Here is a 23,290-nt window from a genome sequence, read left to right as displayed (position 1 = left end):
TGACGATCTTTCTCCCAAAATTTCGCACTAAAATACTGTGATACTGATCTGTCCATTCCTGTCATCTACAAACAGCTTCAGTGAGCTTGAGAAGGAATTCTTGAACTCCTCCATCTCCACTTTGAACTGTGCTTTGCTCTACAAATGCTCCACGCCTCTCCTCTCTCACTATGTCATGGCAAGATTTCTGTGTGCCCCACAAGTCCCTCTTCCCCTCTCTTCCCTCTGTAAGATGACTATTGCCTCTGATGGATCACCCCATGTCTCTTATGTCTTTCTCCTGAGATGTTTTTGTCGCCTTTCATGCTTCTTCATGTAAAAGGTTGATAATTTAAAACTCTTTGGATAGACAAAACATGCTGTTATGCCAGAAGATGTGTTTTTCAGATATTAATTCACGCTTGATGTAATGATGAGGACCTACCTGATGGACATTGCTATTGCTGTCTTATCAGGGTACCAGGAGCATTGTATCCCCTTGTATTCCACCTCCCATTTCCCTCACCAACCCTGGAATTTTCACACATCTCAAAGAGTTCTGATGACTGAAGCTTGGGAAGATAATTCTCAAGTGCTGGACCAAGAGTGTAAACACAAAGTGAAATTATAGAAACTTTTATGGCATTAAGTCCCATTTTGCTGAGAAGTAAGTACTGAATGTCTTTATCTAACTGTTTCTAATGGAAGTATCATAGAGATTTATATTCCTATATGACAGATATTAATATGGGTTTTTCTATAATATAAATATAGCAAAATTATGTTTTCCAACCCTGCTTGTTTCAGCCTTCTTTTAGTTCTTTGTCTCTGCATTTATTAAAAGACTATATTACCTAATGGAATAAGAGCTTTCTTCAGGATATTTTAAAAATACTCAAGAATATGATGGAATGATAGTGCAGCCTCTTGCATGAAGTCTTTAGTGAAATTGTAACTGTAGAGTTACCTAACTTGCTCACATTGTGACTTCTATGATTTGGATGTGGGTCTGACATGTTGATGTAGTGGTTTTTACACTACACACTTATCTTTCACAGTCAGATATATCCTTGAATCTAATGAACTGTATTGGTGTTTTTGTTACTTTCTAGAGCTTTAAACAATGAGTCAGGCTGATGAAGAAAGTGCCACTGACACAGAGCTGGCAACTGAGAATGAGTCACCTACCTCTGCACTGATTGCAGCAGCTCCTAGCCAGGAGGAGGGACCCACTGACCTGACAGCAAGTCCTGCATTTCAGTGTTTAGATGAGGTATCACATGCCCCAGATTTCTCTGTCTGTAACAGTACAAAGTGATTATTCTGAGGTGTATCTTTTGCTGTTAATAATTGAAGGATGTTGATAATCCACATAGACTGTCTATATCGTCCCCATTTCTTTGATTTTTTTTTCCTAAGTGGTAAGAAAATTTTGTGAAGCAGTGTCATATTCTTGCTGGGAATGCTGTGCTTGATAGAGAATCATGTTATTTTTTACACTGATCATGGCCTTAAGGGGAATGAGAATACAGAGGTCTTGGTTTTGGTCTTGTAGTATTGTATCTGTAGAGGTAATTGCATCATGATTTTTTAAAAGGCTCTGTAACTGCAGGAGAAATCACAGGTAGGTGGTTCCCGAGGCACTATTAATTGATTATGGTGATAGAAGAAACCTTTTGGAGCTCAGTTTCTTTTGCAATGTTTTTGTGTTAAGGAGTGTTTCAAATACTAGAAGTATTTTAAAGTTTTAAATATCAAATATGTATCAAATGGAATCCTTAAAAATGTAAGGCAAAAGAGTCATTAAGAGATAATCTAATCCAAATTTGCCACTGAAGTAGATTCTCTGCAGATATTTGTCTAATTTGTTCTTAAATCTTTAATTGGTGGAGATAGCTGTTTGGATATCCTTTTTCCAGCATGTCATCATTGCCAGGGTTTTATAAAAAGTTTTCCCTATATCCCAGTTTAAGTTTTCTTTGTAGTGAATAATGAAGCTTCTTGTCTTTCCCACATTAAAAAAAGGAGACCAGCCAATTTCTGCCCTCTTTATAATAAAAATGTACATCTCTCTCTTGTATCCTTATCAGGCTTTGTTCATACTTCATGTTTTTCTTGAAGTTCTTACCTAAAGTAAGAACTTTACCTTGGACTCTTTCCATCTTGGGTGTGTCAGATCCTTTTGCTACCCTGGCTCTCACTCTCTGCCTACGATCTAAGGTCAGGAGAAAGGATGTGGCAAGAATTTGTAGTGAAAGGGAAAATAGGACTTGATTTTTCCTATCCTGATATTAGATCATACTGAACATAGTTTGAAGCTGCTGTTTCAGTCCAGTGCCAGTGTATGGGGAGCTTCCAGTATTGTTGCAGCACAAACCCCCTTTATTCTCAGTCCAAGGCAGCAGCAAAAGTGCCCCCATGCCCTTTCTAAACTGTATTCTGCACTTTTGCTTTGTTTTTCTTATTTTTAATCATGGTGAAAAGTAATTTTTCTAGACTTAATCTAGAAAATTATTATATTACTTGCCTGATTTTTTTCTCAAAAAATCTTTCCAAAGAGGTTGTTCTTCATATCAAATTTAAAGCTAACTTGTTTAACAATGATAATATTGTAAACCATTAATGGCAAATACAGGGTAAACTTAATATTTGGGGTTGTTCCCAACTTAGGAAAAAACATGCTGTGGAAAAAAAGTAAGAAATTTGCATAATATTTCATAAATGAGGTCTTCTGGTAATTTTGTCAATTTCTAGAAGAGAACTATGACTCATTTATTTCACCATATTTTTTAACAGTTTTCACTTGTACTTTACTGCTGAGTTTGGCTTTTCATCACTTATTCACATTTCTTCTCTTCCACTGACGTATTTGTTTTCTTTTGTTGAACTTTATACATAATTCAGGGTTAAATATATGGCTTTGGTCACCATAGAGGTTTCTTGCATTGATGCTGGCTTCAGCTACTTGGAATAGCTTTCAGGATTTTTCCACAGTAGCAGAATTGTATCATAGTATCTCAGTTTCACTGACTGGTCATTTATGCCTGCACAACTTATCAGAAAGGATGCCTTTTGTTATTATAAGATTTCTTTAAAAACAGATATATGCCCTCTTCCCGTCAAGCCAGTCTTGTTTTTCTCATGTAAGTAGCAGATACTAAAACATACAAAGAGCAAGAATTAAAACATGCACACTATCTCTCCTTTATTTTTAATAAAACATTAGTAGTAACATTGTTTAGCTTTGTGGGTTAGGCAGAAATATTAAAAACTTGACAGAGTTCAAACAAAAGCCACCCAAGTCATCATGACTTTTTTTCACCAAGTGTTTTTATTTATTACCAAGCTGACATCTCCTGTTCTATTGGTTAGGGTACTACTGTGTTTTCACAGAATGAACTTTCCACTTCTTTTAGCCTTTGTTGTTATATCCTTGAAATAAAGATCTTTGTTCTAACACTTCTAATTTAATTCCTTGAATTGTGAATCTTTCCTCATATCTTGTTTTCTTCTAGTATTAGAAATAAATCAGTCTGCATCTGTTAATAACTTTCATTAAAAAGTACATATCTAGTACCTGTGTGATGAAAAAAATGTATTACTTGAATCTAAAATCTACTTGAATCTAAAATGCTACATTAAGATGCAATAAATTATGTTCATTTTATTTTGATTTTAGGGCATTATAGGCCATGTATATATAATCTGATTCTTAAAAGGCAGCAAAAAATGTATTGAATTTTTTCATACAAGTACATTGTTTAAATTAAAACAGCCATTATTTTTATTAAATGGACATTTAGTAGTAGTTAGCTTCAACAAAATGATCTAAAGTTGTATTCACCCTTAGCCTGCAAATTTATAATTTTTTTGCAACTGACAGTAACATAATATATTTAAGCCCTCCCTTTATCCTTATATCATCCTTGCTACAACAATGCTGTTACTGCCAAAACAGCAAAGGACAAACTGAAACTGTCATCTGAATAGAAAAAGCAACCAAACATGACATGAAATTGGGCTCAATTCTCAAAAAGACAAGATTATGCAGAATGAAAATTAAAAAAGACCAGTTAAACAGTTGCCTTCTGCCCCTTCTCTTCATTTTGGACCCCATAATTTGTGTGCTTCACAGTAACATTTTTTCCCCTCTAGCCACTCAAGTTGTGTTTTACTTTCCTCCACCTGATCCAGTTTTAATGGGAACATAAATAAATAAATAAATAAATAATTATGACAAATTATGTTGATGATGTTTAGTTTGTAATATGTTACCATTTTGAAATCTTCTTCTGTTGCTTAAGTTTTATTTTGTTGCCCAAATCGCAAATCCCATACACAAAAAAGACCCCTACTCTATACATCTTCCCAATCTGAAAGAGAATCAAACAAAAACCTCCAAACAGAAATCAAATGGTGGGTATCTTCTCCCAGTTTGAGTTGTTTTTACTCAAGGTAATGTCTTGTGGTTTGTCTTTGTGCTTCTTTTTTTGGTTTGTTCTTAGGCTAGAAAACTAGCTCAGTCAAATGTATACATCCATTTTAAAACCATACCAGAAAAATGATTCTGCAACATTTATCTTGCATGCCTTTGCAGTGGACACTCAGAAGCAGCAGAAATAGTTCTGCAGAATAGTGCACTTGTGAATGAAAAGTGTTTTGCTGTGAGTGGGAAGAGATAGCTTTGGAAAAGATCCAGTGAGTGGGTACCTTGTTTGGAAGGTTCCACTATAATCTCTTCCTGCTAATAGATATCATCCCTTTATTTGCTAAATCTAAAAAAGCAGGAGAATAAACTCTTTGGGAGATTTTCTGACTGGTCTATTGTAAACTGTTGCCCCTCTGTATCCTGTAAAATGATCAGTGTCCCCTGTCTGATACCAGCACCAAATCTTACATTTGTGCTGCTTTTTTTCGTGGAAATTGTCACTATCATGCTACATTTCTTCATCTCTGATGTCCAAGTGTCCTATTGCCACCAAGAAGCAGAAAGAACCTTTCCTGAATATTTTTTGTTACTATTTTGAAGCTCAGTCTCATTAGTGAATTGACTGCCAAAAGCGGTTGAACTGCTAATAAAGATACTAACCAAAATCTCAGTTCTAGTGGAAACACAGAGCAAAATCTCAATGTTTACCAAGAAATCAACTGTATGACAATGAATTCTCAAGCAAATTTTGTTTCTGATTGTCTGATGCTGATTCATGTCCATCTGCTATCTGTAAGAGCTTTAACATCAAAGAATGATGCATGTGTTTGAATGTTGTTTGAGGGGAAAAAGGTACTTCTCATTTTTCTCCTTTTTCTCATCTGTGCTGCAGGAAAGAAGAGAAAGTCACATAAAGGTTGGCTACAACTTTCAAATATAAATACTAAGAATCAATATTTCATATAATTCTTCAGTGACACAAACACATCTAACAACTCCCTTCTAGAAATTAGAACTGTTTTCAATTTCTTTTGGTAACAAACTGGTTTTTAATTCTCTCCTAACTTAGGTTAAATGGTGCGTGTAAACGTTTAAAGTTTCCTTTAAAAAAAAAGACTATTTATCTTTAAATGAAAAGTTTCCCAGAAACGCTACCTTGGTAGATTAAGATAGAATTATTTTTTTTTTACATAATCATCATTTTAATTTCTGTCCCCGTACACATTCTGTAATGTGCTTTCTGCTATTATAAAGTATGATCATTGCTATGTTTTTGCACAAATTAGCAGTGCATAATTTGTTTTAATACTCACCCCATATGTATGTGCTCTGTCAAAGATATAAAAATCTTGACACAGCTTAGTATGTTGAAAGCAAACAACATTTTTAAACTTAAACTGATCCTGGCACACTTCACATAACAAGCTTCAAAGGCTCCTGGCCCAACAAAAAAGCGTAAAAATATGTTGGCACAGACAGCTGAGACAGATGTTGTCTCCAGCTCCATGCACAGGAATCTGACTGCTAATTAAATAAACCTTTTTTGACTTTGTCGAAATGGTCACTTGGAAAGTCAGCTATGGCTGATAATGTTTCTGTAAGCTAGAGTATGGTTTTTTTGCAACTGCTTTCAGCAAGTAGGAAATAGTTTGTATTGTGAATATTAAAGAAAATCGTTGTTGCAACAGGAAAGTTGATTGTTCCTAAAAAAGCTGTAGAGGAATTGGGTGATTTTACAGGTGCCTTCAAACTGCAGGAATGGGAACAGAGCTGGTGTAACATGCTCGTTTTTTTTACCTCTAGCAGGTGACATTGTGAGGAAACAAGGCCAGGAAGTGTTTGGGTGTGTTTGAACTATCAGAAAGCAGATGGTATTTCTGTTCATTTCTGAAAAGCCCGTTTGAAAGTATTTGTGATGTCTTGTTTTTCTATGCTGTTATAAAGTCAAGTGTGCAGATTTCATACCATACAGAGGAACTAGAGCTCTCAACAGTGAGACTAGGGGAAGGAATAACCTTTAACTGTAACATCTTCTTGCGTTTTGGCCTTTTCTCAGCTGTTTCTGATACTCATGAAACTTGACAAGTACATTGCTATATTGTTTTCCAAAGCTATCTCTTCCTGTTTTCTCACCTGAAATGTGTATTTGAGACAAGGCAAATTTGTACTAAAAATTGGGTCTACCTGGGATTGTATGTCACCACAACCACGTGATGAGGAAGCCAGAGCAATGTGAACCAATCATATATTCAATAAAAACATCAGTGATGGAGAATCATCTGTTACACACATGAGGTTACTGTAAATGTTAAAAAGGAGATTCCTGGTTTACTTATTCAAAGCACCTGTGTCCAAATACTCCTGAATGAACAGAGCCTTAAATATCTGCTTGAGAAAGAATCCTTGTATTTGGATTTAGCATATGGAGGTTAAACTGCAGAGTGAAGTGGAGAGGCTTTTGTACTCTGTCTGAAGAAAGGCATGAGAATTTCTCTTTCTCAAAGTGCATCCTGCTTTTCCATAAAAATCATTCCCTCCATGTCATTGCTTCAAAGTGTGTAAAGCCAACTATTACTTTGTACACTGTAATTTTAAATGATGGCTGAAATGTAGTCTGAATTAAACTTCCAGTTTGTCTTGATTATATGAACATAATCAGGTAATTTGGGTTCTTTTTTCCCATTATTATTTTCCAAATGAACTACTCTTTTACTGAGATCAGAAAAAGCTGATGAATGAGGACTTAAAAAATAACATTGCTTTCATAATTTCCATTTTCATGACTTGTGTGAAGGTTGGACTTGACATACCATCTTAAGACATTGTTCTCTGTTTCTGGTTACCATTGAGCGTGACAGCCAAATTAACTTCTGGCAGAAGAACTATTAATTCCATAAAAGTTTAATTAAAGCAGTGAATGAAAGAGATCAGTTTAGTATGGGAATTGTTTGCATCTATAGTAGGGCCTATTGATGGTATTGCTCAGCTATTTTTCTTTAAAACTTATGTGAACATCTTCAGGCCGAGGAGTACCATTTTAATTTTTTTCCTGAAAGAAAAAGAACACAAAATCTAAAAATATTTTAATATATTTAAATCCCCTTTCTTTGTAGGCCAGTATTTAATTATATTCTCTCTTTTTTTTTTTTTTTTTCCAAGTTGCATCCTTCCTGCTTTGGTTTTTCCATGACATCATAGAAGCTAGGTAAATTTGGCACTTTTGTTTGATTTTGGTTGAATTTGTCAACAGGGGTCTGGATAGGGATTGGCAACTATCTTAAGTTATTTTCCAAATAAACACAAAAAAGTATTTTTTTTTTTCCTGCGCCCAATTTGTCAAGCTCCATATTGTTCTCAACTCACTCCAAGTTTGACTGCAGTCTTTCTCAATAAGCACAGTTAAGGAAACAGGTATTTGCATTTAAAAGGGAAGGGAAAAGCACCAGTGCTTTCAAACCTTCTTTGAATTTCTTCTCTGGTTTGTTTGGTTTTTTGTGGTTTTTTTTCGTTTTGGTTTGGTTTTGTTTAAGCAACGTGTAGAAAGCCAAGACATTACAGTTTGCTTGGCTGATCCCATTGATGGGATGGGCTTGTGCCTTTATATTTTGGAAACAAGCCATAAGAATTTTGCTAGCAAATCCACTGTTAGTATTTTTTTCCACTAAAATTCACCATTTAAATATTATCAGGATTAAAACCACAAGTCTCTTCATATGCTAATCAGTGTTACATAGATGTTTTCCATAGACTGAAAGATGTGTTTTGAATTATTAAGCCTTAGGCAGAGATCAAGGCTTTTTCCTTGTAGAAAAAAAAAATATTATTTAATTTGGGGTATGTATTTGTATTCACATACTTTGGTGACTCTTGTATGTGATCTGAAAGGTCAAAACATTGGTTTGCTTCTCCTATTTCATGTTAAAAATAGAGGTTGTGTAAACTCTTAGTTGGGCAATTACTTTTTCCTCTTCCAAAGTATGAATAATTACAAAAAATATCTGAGATTTCAGCTCTTGGTATTATCTGGCAGCTGAAGGTTCATAAATGAGATCTCTAAGGAACTGTCATTACTAGCAGTTACTGTCTTGGAGTGTCACATTGTCATCTGTGTTGGTTATCGGTGTTTTCTTACTGCTTCAATTTTTACAGAAAATCAATAAAGTTATTTTTGAGAATTTTTAATAGTCCTTATGTACATCTATGACAGCAGTACAGCTTGAACAGTGGGACATTCTTATTTTATTACACCAAGAAAAAACAAATAATGTTTGCAACAAGTAGATGGAGTTACACTTTGTAAAACTAGTGCACATTAACAGAGATTCAGCTACAACAGTTCCAGGCAGGTAAGAATCAGATTTCTGTAACAGCATTACACTCTTCCTTTTTTTGCTTTTTGTTTTTAAAGACATGAGACAAAGCTTTTGCAGGTGATTTTAGTCACATTTGCTTATTCTGTTAACATTTCTGTGTTTTACAAAGCTTCCTTTAAACAAGATTTAAAAAGGACAGTTTCTCTTCTTACAACTTAGTAGTAAAAAAGATATTTTCAAGTGGAACCTTGCAGATACTATAAGTCACACTTAGCTAGTTATCATATAATGAATAGGAGCAAATTGTGCATTTCATGCAAAATGATTCAATATAAACATATGCAATTAGATATTTACTCTTCTAACCAATACTTGATCAGTTGTGGTTTTTTTGTTTTGTTTAGACAACTATTTTTTATCCCAAAATAAATATTCTATGGTTTCAAAACATATTCTCAAGCAAAGATGATACATCTTGCAGTTAAAACTTTTCATTGCTCTTTAAAATTGAAATATAATAAACCAAATTACATTTGAACTATCTTTCAAAGTATTTACTTCTTTAAAATATATATTAGTATTTTACAATTTAGCTATTCCCAGTGTTCTTCATTTGCATTACTTATAACCATAATAGTTTTGTTGTAATCTTAAAAAAACAGTAGCAATCATATTTATAAAGCATTAGGTCAAATGTATACTTTTATTATTTTTTTTTAATGTCTCTTTGAATCAAAAAAGCTATGCCAACAGTGACCACAATTAATTGATAAAGAAATAGAGTCTTAGTGTAGTTTTTCTGCATTTCAGGATTGGTGTAAGCAAGATAGTAGAGTAGCCTCTTGCTAAGATAAATTGCATCTCCACTCAATGTTGGTCACTATAGAGACGTGGTCTCAATATGTGCAGTCAAATTTGTGCTCACTATCTACAATGCAAGATTTAATAACTGTTTCTCTAATTTGCAATTCCTGCACTGTTTGACAATTTGATTTTTTTTGTATTTTAGAAAAAAAATCTTTGATCATATATTCTCTTTTTTGCTTAGAACTGACAGTATGTTTTTATGTTTCTATGGCTACAAAACATGTAGTCTAAAAATGGGGAGAACAGTCTTATGTTACAAAACTTTTATAATTTCTTTTTTAGTTTTAGGGTCTAATGATATCTAGATTGAGAAGTATTTGAATGAGAGCTTGAGTCTCTACAAGAGCATCTTGTAACATTTGAACTTACCTAAAGGATTCAGGAGAAAGCAAAATGGCACTGGAAACTCTTTGTATGTATTTAGAGGCATTAATGAAAAGAATATGGGGGATTCTTATTGATGTGTCTTCCTCCTGCCTGTCTACCTGCCTGCATAAATGTGCAATAAGCTACATAATGGCTCCTTTCTCCTAAAAATGACAAATAGGACCTTGAGCTTGAATGGAGGAACCAAAAAGAGCAAGAATGTTGTTGTTCAATACATGCTCTCACCATGTGTAGATGTGACACCTAGGGACATGGCTTAGTGTGGACTTGGCAGTTCTGTGTTGACAGCTGGACTCAATGATCTAAATGACTCAATGAACTAAATGATTTGATGATTTTTTAATTATTTCCTCTGCTTTTTATTCAATTCTTCTACCAACTTTGAAAAATCTTTGATAAAGGGATGAAATTTGAGGAATCATCTTCATTTTCTTTTTTCTTCAAAGCCTTTTTTTGTGTCTTTGGGCAAACCATGTGGCCCTCTGTTTTCTAGTTCTTAAAAATAATTTTTAATACTTTTCCTAATTTATATTAATGTTGCTGTGGTATACCATTGAAGTTTTGAAGGATAGACGATGGAAAAAGACTGTTTTAGAGAAACTAGGGTTTTTTTCAAAGCGTTGACAAATTTATATTAGTTACACCTCTTAATTATTTTCAGGTTAAAATGTAGGTATTCATTCAGACACAACTTGTGGAAGAAAATATAAAAATTTTAAGTCATAAAACTTGGATATCACAGTCAGTAAAAGCACCAAAAGCAATGTTTAGAATATTTACATAACAAAACCAAGACCTAACTGGTGTTAAGTTTTAGCAATAACTATTCAGGTATTTTAATGCTGGTTTTAATGCATTATATGGGCTAAACCATATCTAAAAATATTATGTGGAAGTATGTTGTTTTGTCTACAACAATCTTTTGCCAAACATAACTGAATACTTGATTTCTGAGTATAATACTGAGTAAGTACAATTTTGAGTGCAATCCAATGCAAACTAGTTAAGAGAAATGTGTAGAATTACTGCACAAAACTTTTGGGTCTGATCATGATCTTTACTGATTTAAAGGGTTGCCTATATCCAGTGGGAATGCCATCAGAAATACCATGCCATGTACCCCAGAAAATGCCATTGCGAACGCCTTTGTATTTCTTGTGGTAGTACTTGCCGTTGAGATTGGCCGACAAGCAGGCATCAAACCACCAGCCAGAGCTGTAGTAGGCACCACAGTTTCCCGAGGGATACCTGTCATTGTCCCTGTCCGGGGTTGTGAAGAACTTTTGGTCGTGGTTGTAGTGCCTGCTGTAGTGCAGGGCGTCTCCTGCCGTGCCGCTGTAGCCGTGGACGCTGAGACGGTACTTGAGGTACTCGTTGGCCACGTAGAAGTGGTCGTATTTGGCATATTCTCTGATCCCATTGAAATCCTCCAGATCAATTCTCAGTTGCATTTCCTGGCTCTTTGTCAGGAGGTGAATTTTGTCATTGCCTAGCCAGAACTCCCTGCTGAGGTTTCCAAAGCCGTGCTTGTAGTCATTCCAGGTTCTGTTGAAGTTAGTGCTGCCATCCTGACGCCGCTGCAGCACTGTCCAGCCGCCTCCTTGTGTTTGCATGTCACAGTAAACTTCAAAGCTCTCATTTCTGGGATCAGGGCTAATCCTGTAGATTCCATTACTCCTTCTCCCTGCTGTGTAGTGGTCAGCACAGTCCCTCTGCATTATTTGTATAACTGGTGAATGAACAAGTAGTGTTAGAATAAACTTAATTTCAATTTAAAAATGTAACACATTTTTACCCAGACTGATGAGGCATACAGAACTTGCATTGGAGAGACCTTTACATTGCAAATAGTGTTGCAACAGTTTCAGTTCTAAAACACCTTTTCCGTCAGAAAAACACCTTTTCCATCAGATTTACTTTATAACAGATGTCATCTAGGATCTCTGCATCAGATAGCTGTTTAAAAAAAATCCATCTGAACTACATTTTTAATCAAAATGCCTAATATAAGGGCATTCTGATTATTTCCTTTCCTTTTTGTCCTTTTCTCTACTCTATCCTTTCATTATCTTGTGTAAATTCAACCTGATTTCTTCAGTCCATATTTCTAGTGTTTTGTATTTAAACATTTGCTGCTTTTTGTACTTAAATGTATAGCTTCACAAACTGCCTAAAATTTACAGCTCCATCTGGCAGTATGTCAGAGAAAGTGCTTTGTCCATGTGGGAATGATGTTAACCTGGCTATTGTTAAATAAACATCATATGATAGAGAACATAACATCATCAGGAATGCTTTTTGTGTTAATGTTGACTGTACTTTAGGAAGCAGGAAAAAAGTAATAAAATTGTCACATCTGTTGTTGTAATTGGGTGAGTCCTAGAAAGATGAAGGTGATGTTGTTCTCCTGTGTACGTGGCACCTCTGGCTTTACAGAAGGAAGAATGTGAGCATCTACTGTTAAAAGTACCTTTTTCCCACCAGTGGGTGATGTTTTATTCACAAGAAAAATACCCCCAGGTTTTTTCCTCAGAGTGAAAATCCATTTTTGATCCACAGTGCCATCCAGTAATTTCATTCTGTTCAACAGCATGGTATTAGAATTCCATGTTCTTAAGAGATATGGAGAGCTCTCAGAAGTTCTCAGTTAAGAGTCAGAACCATAATCTTCATTCCTATTGCAGATTTGTATGTATAGGCATTTTCATTTTCAGATTCTGTTGTAATTTTTCCTAGAAAATTTAAACAAGCTACTTCTTGAAATGGAGGAGTGATCTCAGGCTGCAGCAAGGAGTAAGACTCAAGACTTGTTGTTTGCCAGAAAACTGGACATTTATGAAACCACAAAATATAGGAGTCAAAGGCTTTAAAGCCAAATCTAAATCCACAATAAACTCTCATTTATTTCACTGAACTTTGTGTAAAATCTTTGATGAACTAAAGTTCAGAGCAGTTATTAACAGAGAATATGCATTTCAGGTCAAATGCTTCTATAATCCAATTCAACTCCTATTTAAGTAAAGTTTTACTATTACTTTCAGTGGATGCAGGAATGGCTCCTGAATAGCAAAAAGTTGTAGATGTTTTCCTTGCTGGATTTCATAATTAATATGTTGCTGCTACAAATGCCTTTAGCATGTTGCTGTAAAATATAAGGAATATATACATGATCATGTGCCCTGAACATTACCCAGCATTTCAGTAAATATGAGGAATATCAAAAATTAATTTAGTCTGTTATTTAGTCAGTTTGAAGTACTGTACTTGAATGTGATTTATTGCACATTATTAATATAAAAAAATTACTCATTCTTTTTGTGGATGTTTTGTATCTGAATGAACATAATTTTTTGTAGTGATTTTTACCTGATTTGATTACTGATACTGTAAGAGCATTACCTTTATATTACTTATTTACTCTTTTCAAGGAAGAATACTTTCAAGAGTTTCAGCTGTACATACACTGTACACTTGCAGATCTTTCTATTTTCAATATGTGTAGATGGAAGGAAATTTTTTTTTTAATCTTGGATGCTAAGCAAGAGACTTAAAGATTGTAATGCAGCCTGCTCTTTCTCTGTTTTGTCTGTCGAGAGCTTTATCTTCTTATGTTTGATATCTAAGTGGTAGAATACACTGACAATCTAGGGAACAGTTCTTGTTTTGAAGGATTCCTATATGTAATATAAAAACTTTATTACTTTAAGAAAACCCCTCAATCTTGACTTAATAACAGCAAACATTAGAAAGAGAGCATTGGTTCTATTCCTTTATTATGATAATTAAATTATTAAAAAAAAAAGTGGTATTTTCAAATGATAACACCTGTTTTCTGTTTTATACTGCTTGTATATTAAATTAATGCAAAGGGTTTAGTGTTAAAATGATGATACATAGTTACCCAGTCGAGAAGGGCTGTTAGTAAGCTTTTTTTAGCTGAGCCATTTGGATGTGTGCTGTGATTATAAGAAAATTATTTTATTATCCATTAAAAATGAAGTGTTTTGCTAGATTCACTTGATGATTTATGATGTCTTGCACCCATTTTCAGAGCATCTGCAGTTTTGCAGTGAGAAAAATTAAAAAGGAAGTTTTCTAAGGCACACCTAGAGAAAATTTAACCCTTTTCATCCAAGTAGAAAATATGTGTAGGTCACTGATGTTTCACGTCTCTAATGAAAAGTATTATGTTGTAAAATAAAGTTAACTTTTCATGTCTATTTGTTAAATTGCAAAAAATTGTCCTTAAAAATTAATGTTTCAAATCCCTAAATGAAGTCCAATCCTAGGAGGAACTGAACACCTGCAGCTCTCAGTAACCCTCTAGTGGCTGCTGAAATGTTTTACAGGAGTATAAATAAACACTAAAAGAGCAGATACTTGTGAATGTAATAACACAGCTATTTGGGTAAAATATATTTAAAATTGTTTACCTAATACTAGTGAAATGCACTGAAAGCTTATACAGGCAGTAAGAATTAACAGATTACATACCAGGTCTCGCTTGCATTGCTGGGCACTTAGAAGAACATTTGTTATCCAGGTTGTTCACAGCAAATGTCAAATTTGCGACTTTGCTGTCAACATAATGTTCCACATTGTTCATGTTTATGAGGCTCAGCTTCTCTAAACGACCCTGCAGTGTCTGAATCTGGCTCTTTGCATTTTTTAAGCTGGTTGCCATTCTGTTAACTTTGCTTTGCAGTTCCTGTACTCTGTTATCTTGGCTTTCGCTGTTTTCTGCAGTGTTGGGTAGCAGGAATTCATTACTTCTCTCTCTTTCCTGGTTGTCATCTGCTTGCAGCTTGCAATCTTGGCAGCATTTTTTCAGCTTGTTTACTGATTCTTTAAGGGTCTGTACTTCTTTAAGAGTCTTCTCAAGCAGTTTGAATTCTTTGGGTATCTGGATGGTCATCGGAGGCAAATTTATCTGATAAGGACAATCCTCTCCTTCATCACATTTCCGATTAGTTTTGAGCTTTATGGGACAAGTCTCAGTAAGTTTTGCTTCTTTAGCATTCTCTTCCTCTTCTAAAATAACTGCAAAAACATTTGTCAAAGCAAGGAGAGTTGACTTCAGCAAGACTATGTAAATGAGGAGCTTCATCTTCACCGAGAAACTTGCAGTATGAGGAAGTATGCAGAAGTGGAACAACTTTATAAGGGCAGCTTGAAGCCTGTGAGTTATCAGACAGCCTACACTGTTCTCAGAAATGGGTGGGAGTGCTTGCATCACGAGTGATTAATAGCAGAGCAAAGTTAGGTAGTGCTTGCAAGAGTAGCACATTTCAGTGAGTATTTCTGACTCAGAGCTAGTGCATGTAAGCCAGATGATGAAATGCATGTGTGCTGGTAAATATGCAGTTTAATTTAATTCCTTGTTGTACATGGATTTTCTTTTTTTGGAAAAAAAAAGCAGGTAGAGAAAGTGAAAACCAGCCTTTTTCCCAGTTTGAGGTTTATCACAGCAATAGTTTTACTGACAGTCAGTCGCCTTTTCCCTATGTTTTAACTTAATTGATATATTCATATAAATTATTTAAAACACCAAACATGTTGAAACACACATATAGTTTTGTTTCCAAACATTTTTCAGTATAGGGTCACAATTTCAGGAGGATGAACAGCACTTTCTTCTTGCTATTTCACCTAGCCCACCTTAAAATAGATATCTGGAATATTCATAATGTCTATGGCACATCACAGTTAAAATTCACTATTATTTGATTTGGGGTACTTCTTATTGAGCCTTTTTAAATACAGGGAAGTGAATTTAAGATAGTTTCCCCTTTGATGCATGAGATCCTACTTGTTAGACTAATTGTACAGGAAACCTGAAGAAAATCCTGATGTTCTGATTAATGTCCCAAATTCTAAATCTACAGTGAGGCAGAGACCTAGGGAGGAACTCTCTTCTGTTTGAGGTTTTGCTCTTCTTTTTATTGTGCCTCATATCAACTTTCAGAGTTAATCATATACTTTACATGACTGATCACTCCAAATGAAATACTTCTCCGGGTGACAATTTTCATTCTACAGCCACCTTTGCCATTCTCATGTGATACCTGTACAGTTTTAATGATCTGTGTAATTTTCCTTGTACCTCAAAACAAGGCTACATGGATATGTCTTTATGCATTCACAGCTCAGTCAAGAGTCAACTTGCATAAGTAAAGGATATTTACACCAGTTCTTGTTTAATTAGTCCAATCTGAACCATTTCTTTCCCTTAACCCAATTTGAAATTACTCACAACACAGATTAAACATTAAGCAGACATTAGTCACACACATAATCCACAGGTTCGTGATCTCTGTAATGTTACCAGCTATTGTACACACCACATGCTTATATTGATAGTGCAGGAGGGAGGCTTGGTAAAAAAACCCTATTTGTCTAACCCCTGCAAAAATTCCTTCAGATTCCTGCACAGGACAAGCACTTTCCTATGGGATGGGTTTTGAATGTATCTTTATTGCATTCTAAATGAACATCCCAGAACCTGCCATGATGCTTTTAGCTATGTGACAAAACTGTACCTCCCCCTGTCAGATCATGATAGTTCCCCAGCAATGAGGTGAATGCCACCCCCTGCCATTCAGGTGTAAGATGCTGACATCACTTTGGTTTTATCAAAACTGAAATGTTTTTAAAAGATAAAATTTATTATTTTAATTTGCAGGTAAAATTTTTAAATTTTTGATTTGATTAACAGGATGTTAATTTTTCATTGTATCACTCTAAAATCAGGTATTTCTGAAGCCTTGTTCTTGTATACGGCTGCTACTGACAAATGGAGAAAAGCTATACCAGCCTCTTTGGAGGAGGTTTAGAAATAGAACAGAATTCTTAAATCCTTGTTATTTGGGTAGCCACATTCCCCCCACATTCTTGTTTGTTCAGTTTACAATTAACTCTGCTATCTGCTTTGTGACTTTGAACTATAAAAACTGTTTTCTATCTGTAAAATGAATAATAATTATCCTTGATAGACCACATTCTATGATTTGCCTTGAAATATTTAAATGTATAACAAATATTGTTGTGATTCGTGATTACTGTGCTATGTTGACATCCTAAACTATCTTTAGAATTTTGTAACATCTAGAAGGGCAGAAGTTTTTGCCCACACTAAATGTAAAAAAAAAGACAGCAAGGTGAGGAATCTGAGCTTTTCAGCATTTCTGTCCTGAGACATCCATTCCTTAGTCCCGTATATATCTTCTTTTTTGGTATATTTACATCCTCCTTTGGACGAGACTTCAGTAATCTTGAGTTGCTCTGTTATGCTCCTGATTTCATTCTTGGTCTGATGTTCTGCTCCTAAGCTGTCACCAGTCTGCCTGGAGTCCAGAAGATCCATTTCTCCTCCAGTCTGTATGCTTCTACCTGGAGCTCTCTTGTACTGGCCTTTCTTCCTGTTCTTCAGGGAGTGTCCATTCCCAACAATCTGTCACATCTCTTTCTTCAGGAACCCAAAAATTATGACATAGCCTTTTTCATGTTTCATGTCTCTTATCCTTCTTGGAATAAATGAAGCAAAGTTTCAAATCTAAGTTTTTCAGCAAAGAGGAAGGACTGAGTAGTCTTAAACCGTAAGATGCTGATGCAGTTTAACTAATGGCAGAAATATTGGACCAAATTTAAACTAAGACCTGCTGTTTGTTTATAAACAAAGTTTCTTCCCATATGAGGTTTCTCTAGATCTAGAGTGTTCTGCATAATACTAAAAACTTTAAATTAGTTAAGCAATCACAAACCCCAGAAGCCAATCTTTCAACTGTGAAAGTATCTAACTGAATAACAGCTGATGACTATAACTGAGACTTTCTGCTAAGGTCTTTGCTTTTTACTTAAAGCTAATTTTCTTTTAGCTTTTAGTCTCTTTTAGTCTACTTTTTAGGAATCTATTTTCTTTTTCTGTGGACTGAAGAGATATCTTTATCATACAGACATCTTCCCAAAAATAAAGAAAATAACTGACAGCTCAAGATACTCTGAAATTCTACAGAAGATTTTAATTTGTTAACAGAACTTCTCAGTGATTGCAAGGTTAAGAAGTGATATATTTTGTTTTATTAGACTTGTCTGAGATTGTTTATCCAACATTTATCAAAACCAGCATGAACCATTTCCCATGAATTTTTAGAGTAAGGTTTTTTCTTTTCTGGCAGATAATGGAAAGTAGGTCAAGCAGAAAACAACAAAATTATGACTGTAGGCAGATGTTAATTTAACTAGTGACTATGGCAATTTAAAACACATCAGCTTGTCATCTGTTTGATTTGTTCTGGCTTTGTTCTGGGAGTCAACATCTCCTGCAGAAGAATTGCTGCAAAATATCCAGGGTTGTCTAAGCAGTTCAAATGATTGGGATGTACAAACCTGTAGTACATTGGGACTCATTCATACAGACCTTTTTGGTGGCAGAGATAGAATGTGTTGAGATTCAACTGCTGCAGTAATATTTCTGACATTCTTTGTAGACTTCAGCTGTTCTATGATACATTTTGACTGAGAAAGAGAATGACACATAATTAGATTAATTTTCAGGTTTTTCCACAATGTAGAATATATACCAAAAATCCATACTAGAAACAAATTCTGATTTAGAATTCCTTCTGATTATCTAAATTGTTTTCTTTTTTAACTCAGTAGTCGTTCTTCATGCAAGCAGTCCTTATGTTTTCCTTTGGATTGTGGACTGCCTATTCAACTTCCTCATGTGTCTGTGAGAACATATCAGAATGCAAAAGGAAAGGCAGTCCTATTCCACTTGATATTTAAATATTCTTGTTCAGATACAGATTACATAGAACTAGTGGCTTTCCTATCTGCTTAAATTGTTCATTGTTTTATTTATAAATTCTGGCAGCAGGCAGAAAGGCATCACTGACAGAGCATGTAAGCAGTGGTTATGATATTTATATCAGAACTGTAAATATAATACACATCATAAAATTCAAAGGAAATCACTCCTTCTATTAAGGTGAGGACATATTTGTAAACAAGGAGGTCCACAAAACTATATTCTTATTAATTCTATTTCTCCCATGACATCTGATCTGGCTGCTCAAAATCTGCAGTTTACTACTGACTATTTCCTTTATTTGTAGCCCTGGAAGATGCTGTAGTTAGTTCAATATACAAAGAGAATAAACCCAAATGCACTTTCAGAGTGATGATATACCAAATACAAAAGTTTCTCCCTCCTTTGTGTTTTCAGAAAAATTCCTTTCTGATTCCTGCAAACCTGCTCCAATAAAAGCAGCAAGTGTAAGACTGTGGTTACTTACTATCCTGATTTCAAGCTTTGTAGCCAAACGAAATTTGATGACAGCTAGAAAGCTGTGTCCTTTCCTGAAATGCCTGTCTTATCAGTCTCCTATGCCCTCTTTTCTGAGCCATGCAAGCCTCAGTTGGCCAGCAGCACAGTCTTACCCACTGTACCATCTTGATTGTGGCTGATGTTTATATTTTCCATGTAGGGATTGCTTTTTCCCATGAACTGGGCAACAAAACTACTCTTTTGAACTATGCCTTGGGAAAGAATTTGGGATATTATTTTTCCTAGTCAATCTTTGTTAGTTTTAGGAGGCTCTTCAGCAGTTTATTTTTCATTAAAGGATGCCTGGTTCATCCATCTGTAATTAAACAAAATAAAATTGTAGAAGTTTGGTATAAGGCAGTACAGTGTATCTACTGTATGTAAGTGTATTTATGATTTGTGTGTGTGCCATTACTCCCATCTGACTACATTTGTGCAACCAATAACCTATTCATGACTTCAAGTGTTGTTGCTTGTCACCTAAATTAAATGTTTAGGAAACTCAGTGACAAATACTTTTCTACTTGAAAAACTAATAAATAGGCTTTTTCTATGGACTTCCCATACTTATTCTAAAGTCTACTTCCTGTAATAAATGTATGTATTTCCAGGTGAGAGTGAAGATACCTTATTTTTAAACTCCACTTACAATACCTATTTAAAACCATCAGTGCATTTTTCTTTACTTTCTCTCCTCATAACCTTTCTCTAGACTAATGACTTAAGCAAGGCATATCATTCTCTAAATATCTGCAGTATAGCTATTTCTGTGTGTGCTTTCAGTGTTTCCCAATCGCCAAAATGGAATGCAGAATTGCATACCAATAACTACAATTTATTGCAAACTGTTTACAGTCATAAATTAGTGACTTTTATCTTCTTGTTTTAAAATACTTTGAAATATGTGCTGAAGCCTGAAATGTTGTCGAGAGAAATTATAATTTTGTAAGTATTAGTTTTCCATATGTGTATGAATATTTGAGACATATTGAAAAATGCAAACAATGACTGAATAAAAAGTGTAAAGATTCCATTTTCTTGTACTGTGTTTGGCTTTTTTTAAGATTGCCATAGATTCCAAACATGACCTTTTAATTGATTTTCCTTCATATTTGGATGCTTCATCTTGAAGTAGCCAGGACATGATCTTCAGAATTAATGAGAGGTTTTGAACTTGCTCTGAGCAGTGGCCTGAACTTGAGTAGGAATCTTCAGTTCCCTTAGTGCGTCATCATGGGTCCAAGATTTTGCCCAGATAATTTGGATATACCAGACAGGCAAGCCAAACACCTGCAGATATCCCTAGCCCTGTGATTCTGTGGAGACTGGTATCCAGCAATATGGACAGAAGTGCAAGAGTCATCGCATGGCTTCAGAGTGCTTGTACCTGTTGCCCTGCTAGGATGTTGAAACAACCCCTGAGGAGGTGGCGTTGCCTTCTCCTCCAAATAAGGCACACCTGAGCTGTGTGCTGTGCCCAAACTGTGTCGCTTCATGAAGATTTTGACAGAAGAGGCAGAGCACTCTATTTAAAGAGGAGAATTTACCCTTTCTCTTTGCTTAATGTTTAACCTTTAAATATTATATAAAAGAAGTAAGAAAAGCTCTTCAAATAAACAACACAGAAGGAAAATTCCAAACCTGATGAAACAGACTGGGCAGAAGAGCCATGTGCCAAGGGGCTAATACTATACTGAAATCCTGAGTGTATACAAACTATAAAATATATTAATCCCTTGAATTTTTTCTCTAGTCTTCTATTAGGAGGCAAAATAGTTGTTTGATGAAACATTTCAGATATTTGAAATAGCAAATTAATAAAAAATGTTGGAAATTTTGTGTTAAAATTATACTAAGTGTAGTCAAAATGTCTTGTTACAGTTACAAAACCTACAACTTAGCATGAAGAAAAGGAAAGCGTTATTATTCCACTTGAACTTAGAATACATTTTAGTTGTTTTGCAGTAACTGCAAGCATAATTAGAAACATGTGTTAGCTACATCATTTCTCCAAAATGAAGAGATTGTAGGCACTGCTGAAATTGAGTATTTCCTAAGAAGCCTCAAGTGCTTCACTTTAATAATGATTGCAAGTAATTGAGTTAAGTGGTAATTTCTGGTGGTGACTTTATCTTCTGTGCTTGTTTTGTGTGCTTTTTTTATCAGAAAACTGTGAAGAGTTAGACCAATATTCAGCTTCTGTCATCTATTTATGTTTAATATTTGGCTGAATTTTATTCATTTCTGGAGAGTCCCAAAACAACTTTAAGAGCCTTGAAATTTGGAATGGGAAATGTGCCTAGAGTTCTTATTTAAATCACATTTCGGTTAGAGAAAACTTGTTTTGGAATTCCAGATGAATTCCTTGCTACATTGTTTTGAGTGACTGTCAAAAAGAGTTGAATATAATCTGATAAAATGGAGAATGCCCCCTGCACTTAATGCAGTGAGGAGGTGTTGATCAAGTTAAGACCTGATTCCACTAGCTTTGCTCACATGGATGAGTACCTCATTTATCAGGTGGGTCCTCTCCCTTCTGTGGTTTTAATTCCCATTCCTCTTCTGATATATTCTCTTTCTTACAAACATCTCTATCCAGATTCCAAGCTTGGAGAAACTACTGTGGTCTTAGATCCAGGGGCTTGTGTGCCTGAAGTCAAGCTGGAAGGATATAAAGAGGTCCCTCAGATAGTGTAGAACCTCACATAGTGCTCACTTTTTCTTGGAATTTTCATCAGGAGATTTTGAAGACAGGTCTGGTGGGGAACTGTTGGTAGCAAGTGAATATGAACTTGTAGAGAGAAACATTTTTCAGGTGTACAGAACAATTATTTGAGCATAAGTATGTTCTGTTTTTCTCATGGACTGCTATATTTAAATGAGTCCAGCTCAGAGACAGAATATCTACCTTTTCCTGCTAGAAAAATATTAAGGATATATCCTTCCCTTTCACCTTCTCTGCAAAATTTTCCTCCACATCTTTTGTAACAGGATATAATTGGCCAGCACTTTAGGACTTTTCACTGACTGAAGGAAAAAAAAATTGCTTTGGAACTTGGGTTTGGTTTTGCTTTGTTATATCTTGTTTTGTTTTTTTTTTCTGGTAGAAAAGCCAGACTTCAAATCCCTTAGCAATAGAAAAAATTGTAACAAAGTTAGAAAATCACAAGGGCAATTTAAGGGTAACAATATGGTAAAATAAACATAACAGAAATTTTACATTAAAATAAAAAGATTAAAGTAAATCCAGTAATAAGACACATAATTCCATGTAATTGCATTTATGGGAGTAAGGGGAAATGGAAAGCAGAAAGTTGCCAGGCAACCATTTGTTAAAAGACAAATCTTCATCCAACTTTCCAGTAATTCTGCATTTAGATAAGGAAAATTTATTCTGGTTTATCCAGATGATCTATCAATGTTGGGTGTGTTTGAAAATGTATGGGGTCCCAGCACATTATGAAATGAGAAAGAAAATCTGACAAAAGCAATGTACAGTTAAGTACAACTGACATGGAATAGGACTGGAAGACTCAACAAGTCAAGAATATTTATCCAACTATATTCCAGACTCCAGATCTGAGATCACCAGTATAATAAAATTACCGCAGTTCTTACAAGGGCATTATGGTTAACACATGACTGACAAAAAAGGTCATCCCCAACTGTCATTTAGAAGCCCTATTTTTCTCACTTCTCCATCTTCTCACTCGCTCTTTTACTTTTCAGTTTAGCAATGTAAATAATTACACTGAGGAGACCTACATTTCACCTACCCCAGCAATGTGAGAGCTTCTGAACAATAAAATGAACTGCGAGTGCATAAATTCTCTTGGTTATTTTATTGTTAATGTGGTACAGGCCACCTTGAAAGAATTATATATCTTAATATCAGAGGCATCATCTCTTGTCTGGTTTCATCATCACAATTAATACAATTTTTCTAGAGTAGAATCACATTTGCTCCCTTCTTCCACAAACTATTTC

The 23,290-nt window shown here is 34.9% G+C and overlaps 2 protein-coding genes across 4 annotated transcripts in view; one reads left to right on the top strand and one right to left on the bottom strand.

Moving 5' to 3' along the window:
* Positions 1-23,290, top strand: part of CCDC146 (coiled-coil domain containing 146) — a 69,076-nt gene that overhangs the window by 5,310 nt on the left and 40,476 nt on the right. For 2 of the 3 annotated variants that reach the window (XM_064421931.1, XM_064421930.1), the window contains exon 2: positions 1,092-1,252. In XM_064421931.1, the coding sequence (XP_064278001.1) occupies positions 1,103-1,252 (150 nt within the window). In that variant the 5' untranslated portion in view covers positions 1,092-1,102. Of the gene's footprint in view, positions 1-1,091; positions 1,253-21,784; positions 21,824-23,290 lie in introns of those variants that run through there. The other variant, XM_064421932.1, reaches the window with a different exon arrangement.
* FGL2 (fibrinogen like 2) lies at positions 8,571-15,223 on the bottom strand. The gene is made up of 2 exons (XM_064421945.1): positions 14,470-15,223; positions 8,571-11,704 (listed from the first exon to the last, which is right to left on the bottom strand). Exons 1-2 carry the CDS (start codon positions 15,206-15,208, stop codon positions 10,998-11,000), a joined length of 1,446 nt encoding a protein of 481 aa, XP_064278015.1. The 5' UTR covers positions 15,209-15,223; the 3' UTR covers positions 8,571-10,997.

The sequence above is a fragment of the Passer domesticus genome, chromosome 5 (assembly GCF_036417665.1).
Source record: "Passer domesticus isolate bPasDom1 chromosome 5, bPasDom1.hap1, whole genome shotgun sequence".
Classification (NCBI taxonomy): Eukaryota; Metazoa; Chordata; class Aves; order Passeriformes; family Passeridae; genus Passer; species Passer domesticus.
The sequence above is the reverse complement of the archived record's forward strand: the minus strand, read 5'-3'. Positions and strand labels throughout refer to the sequence as shown.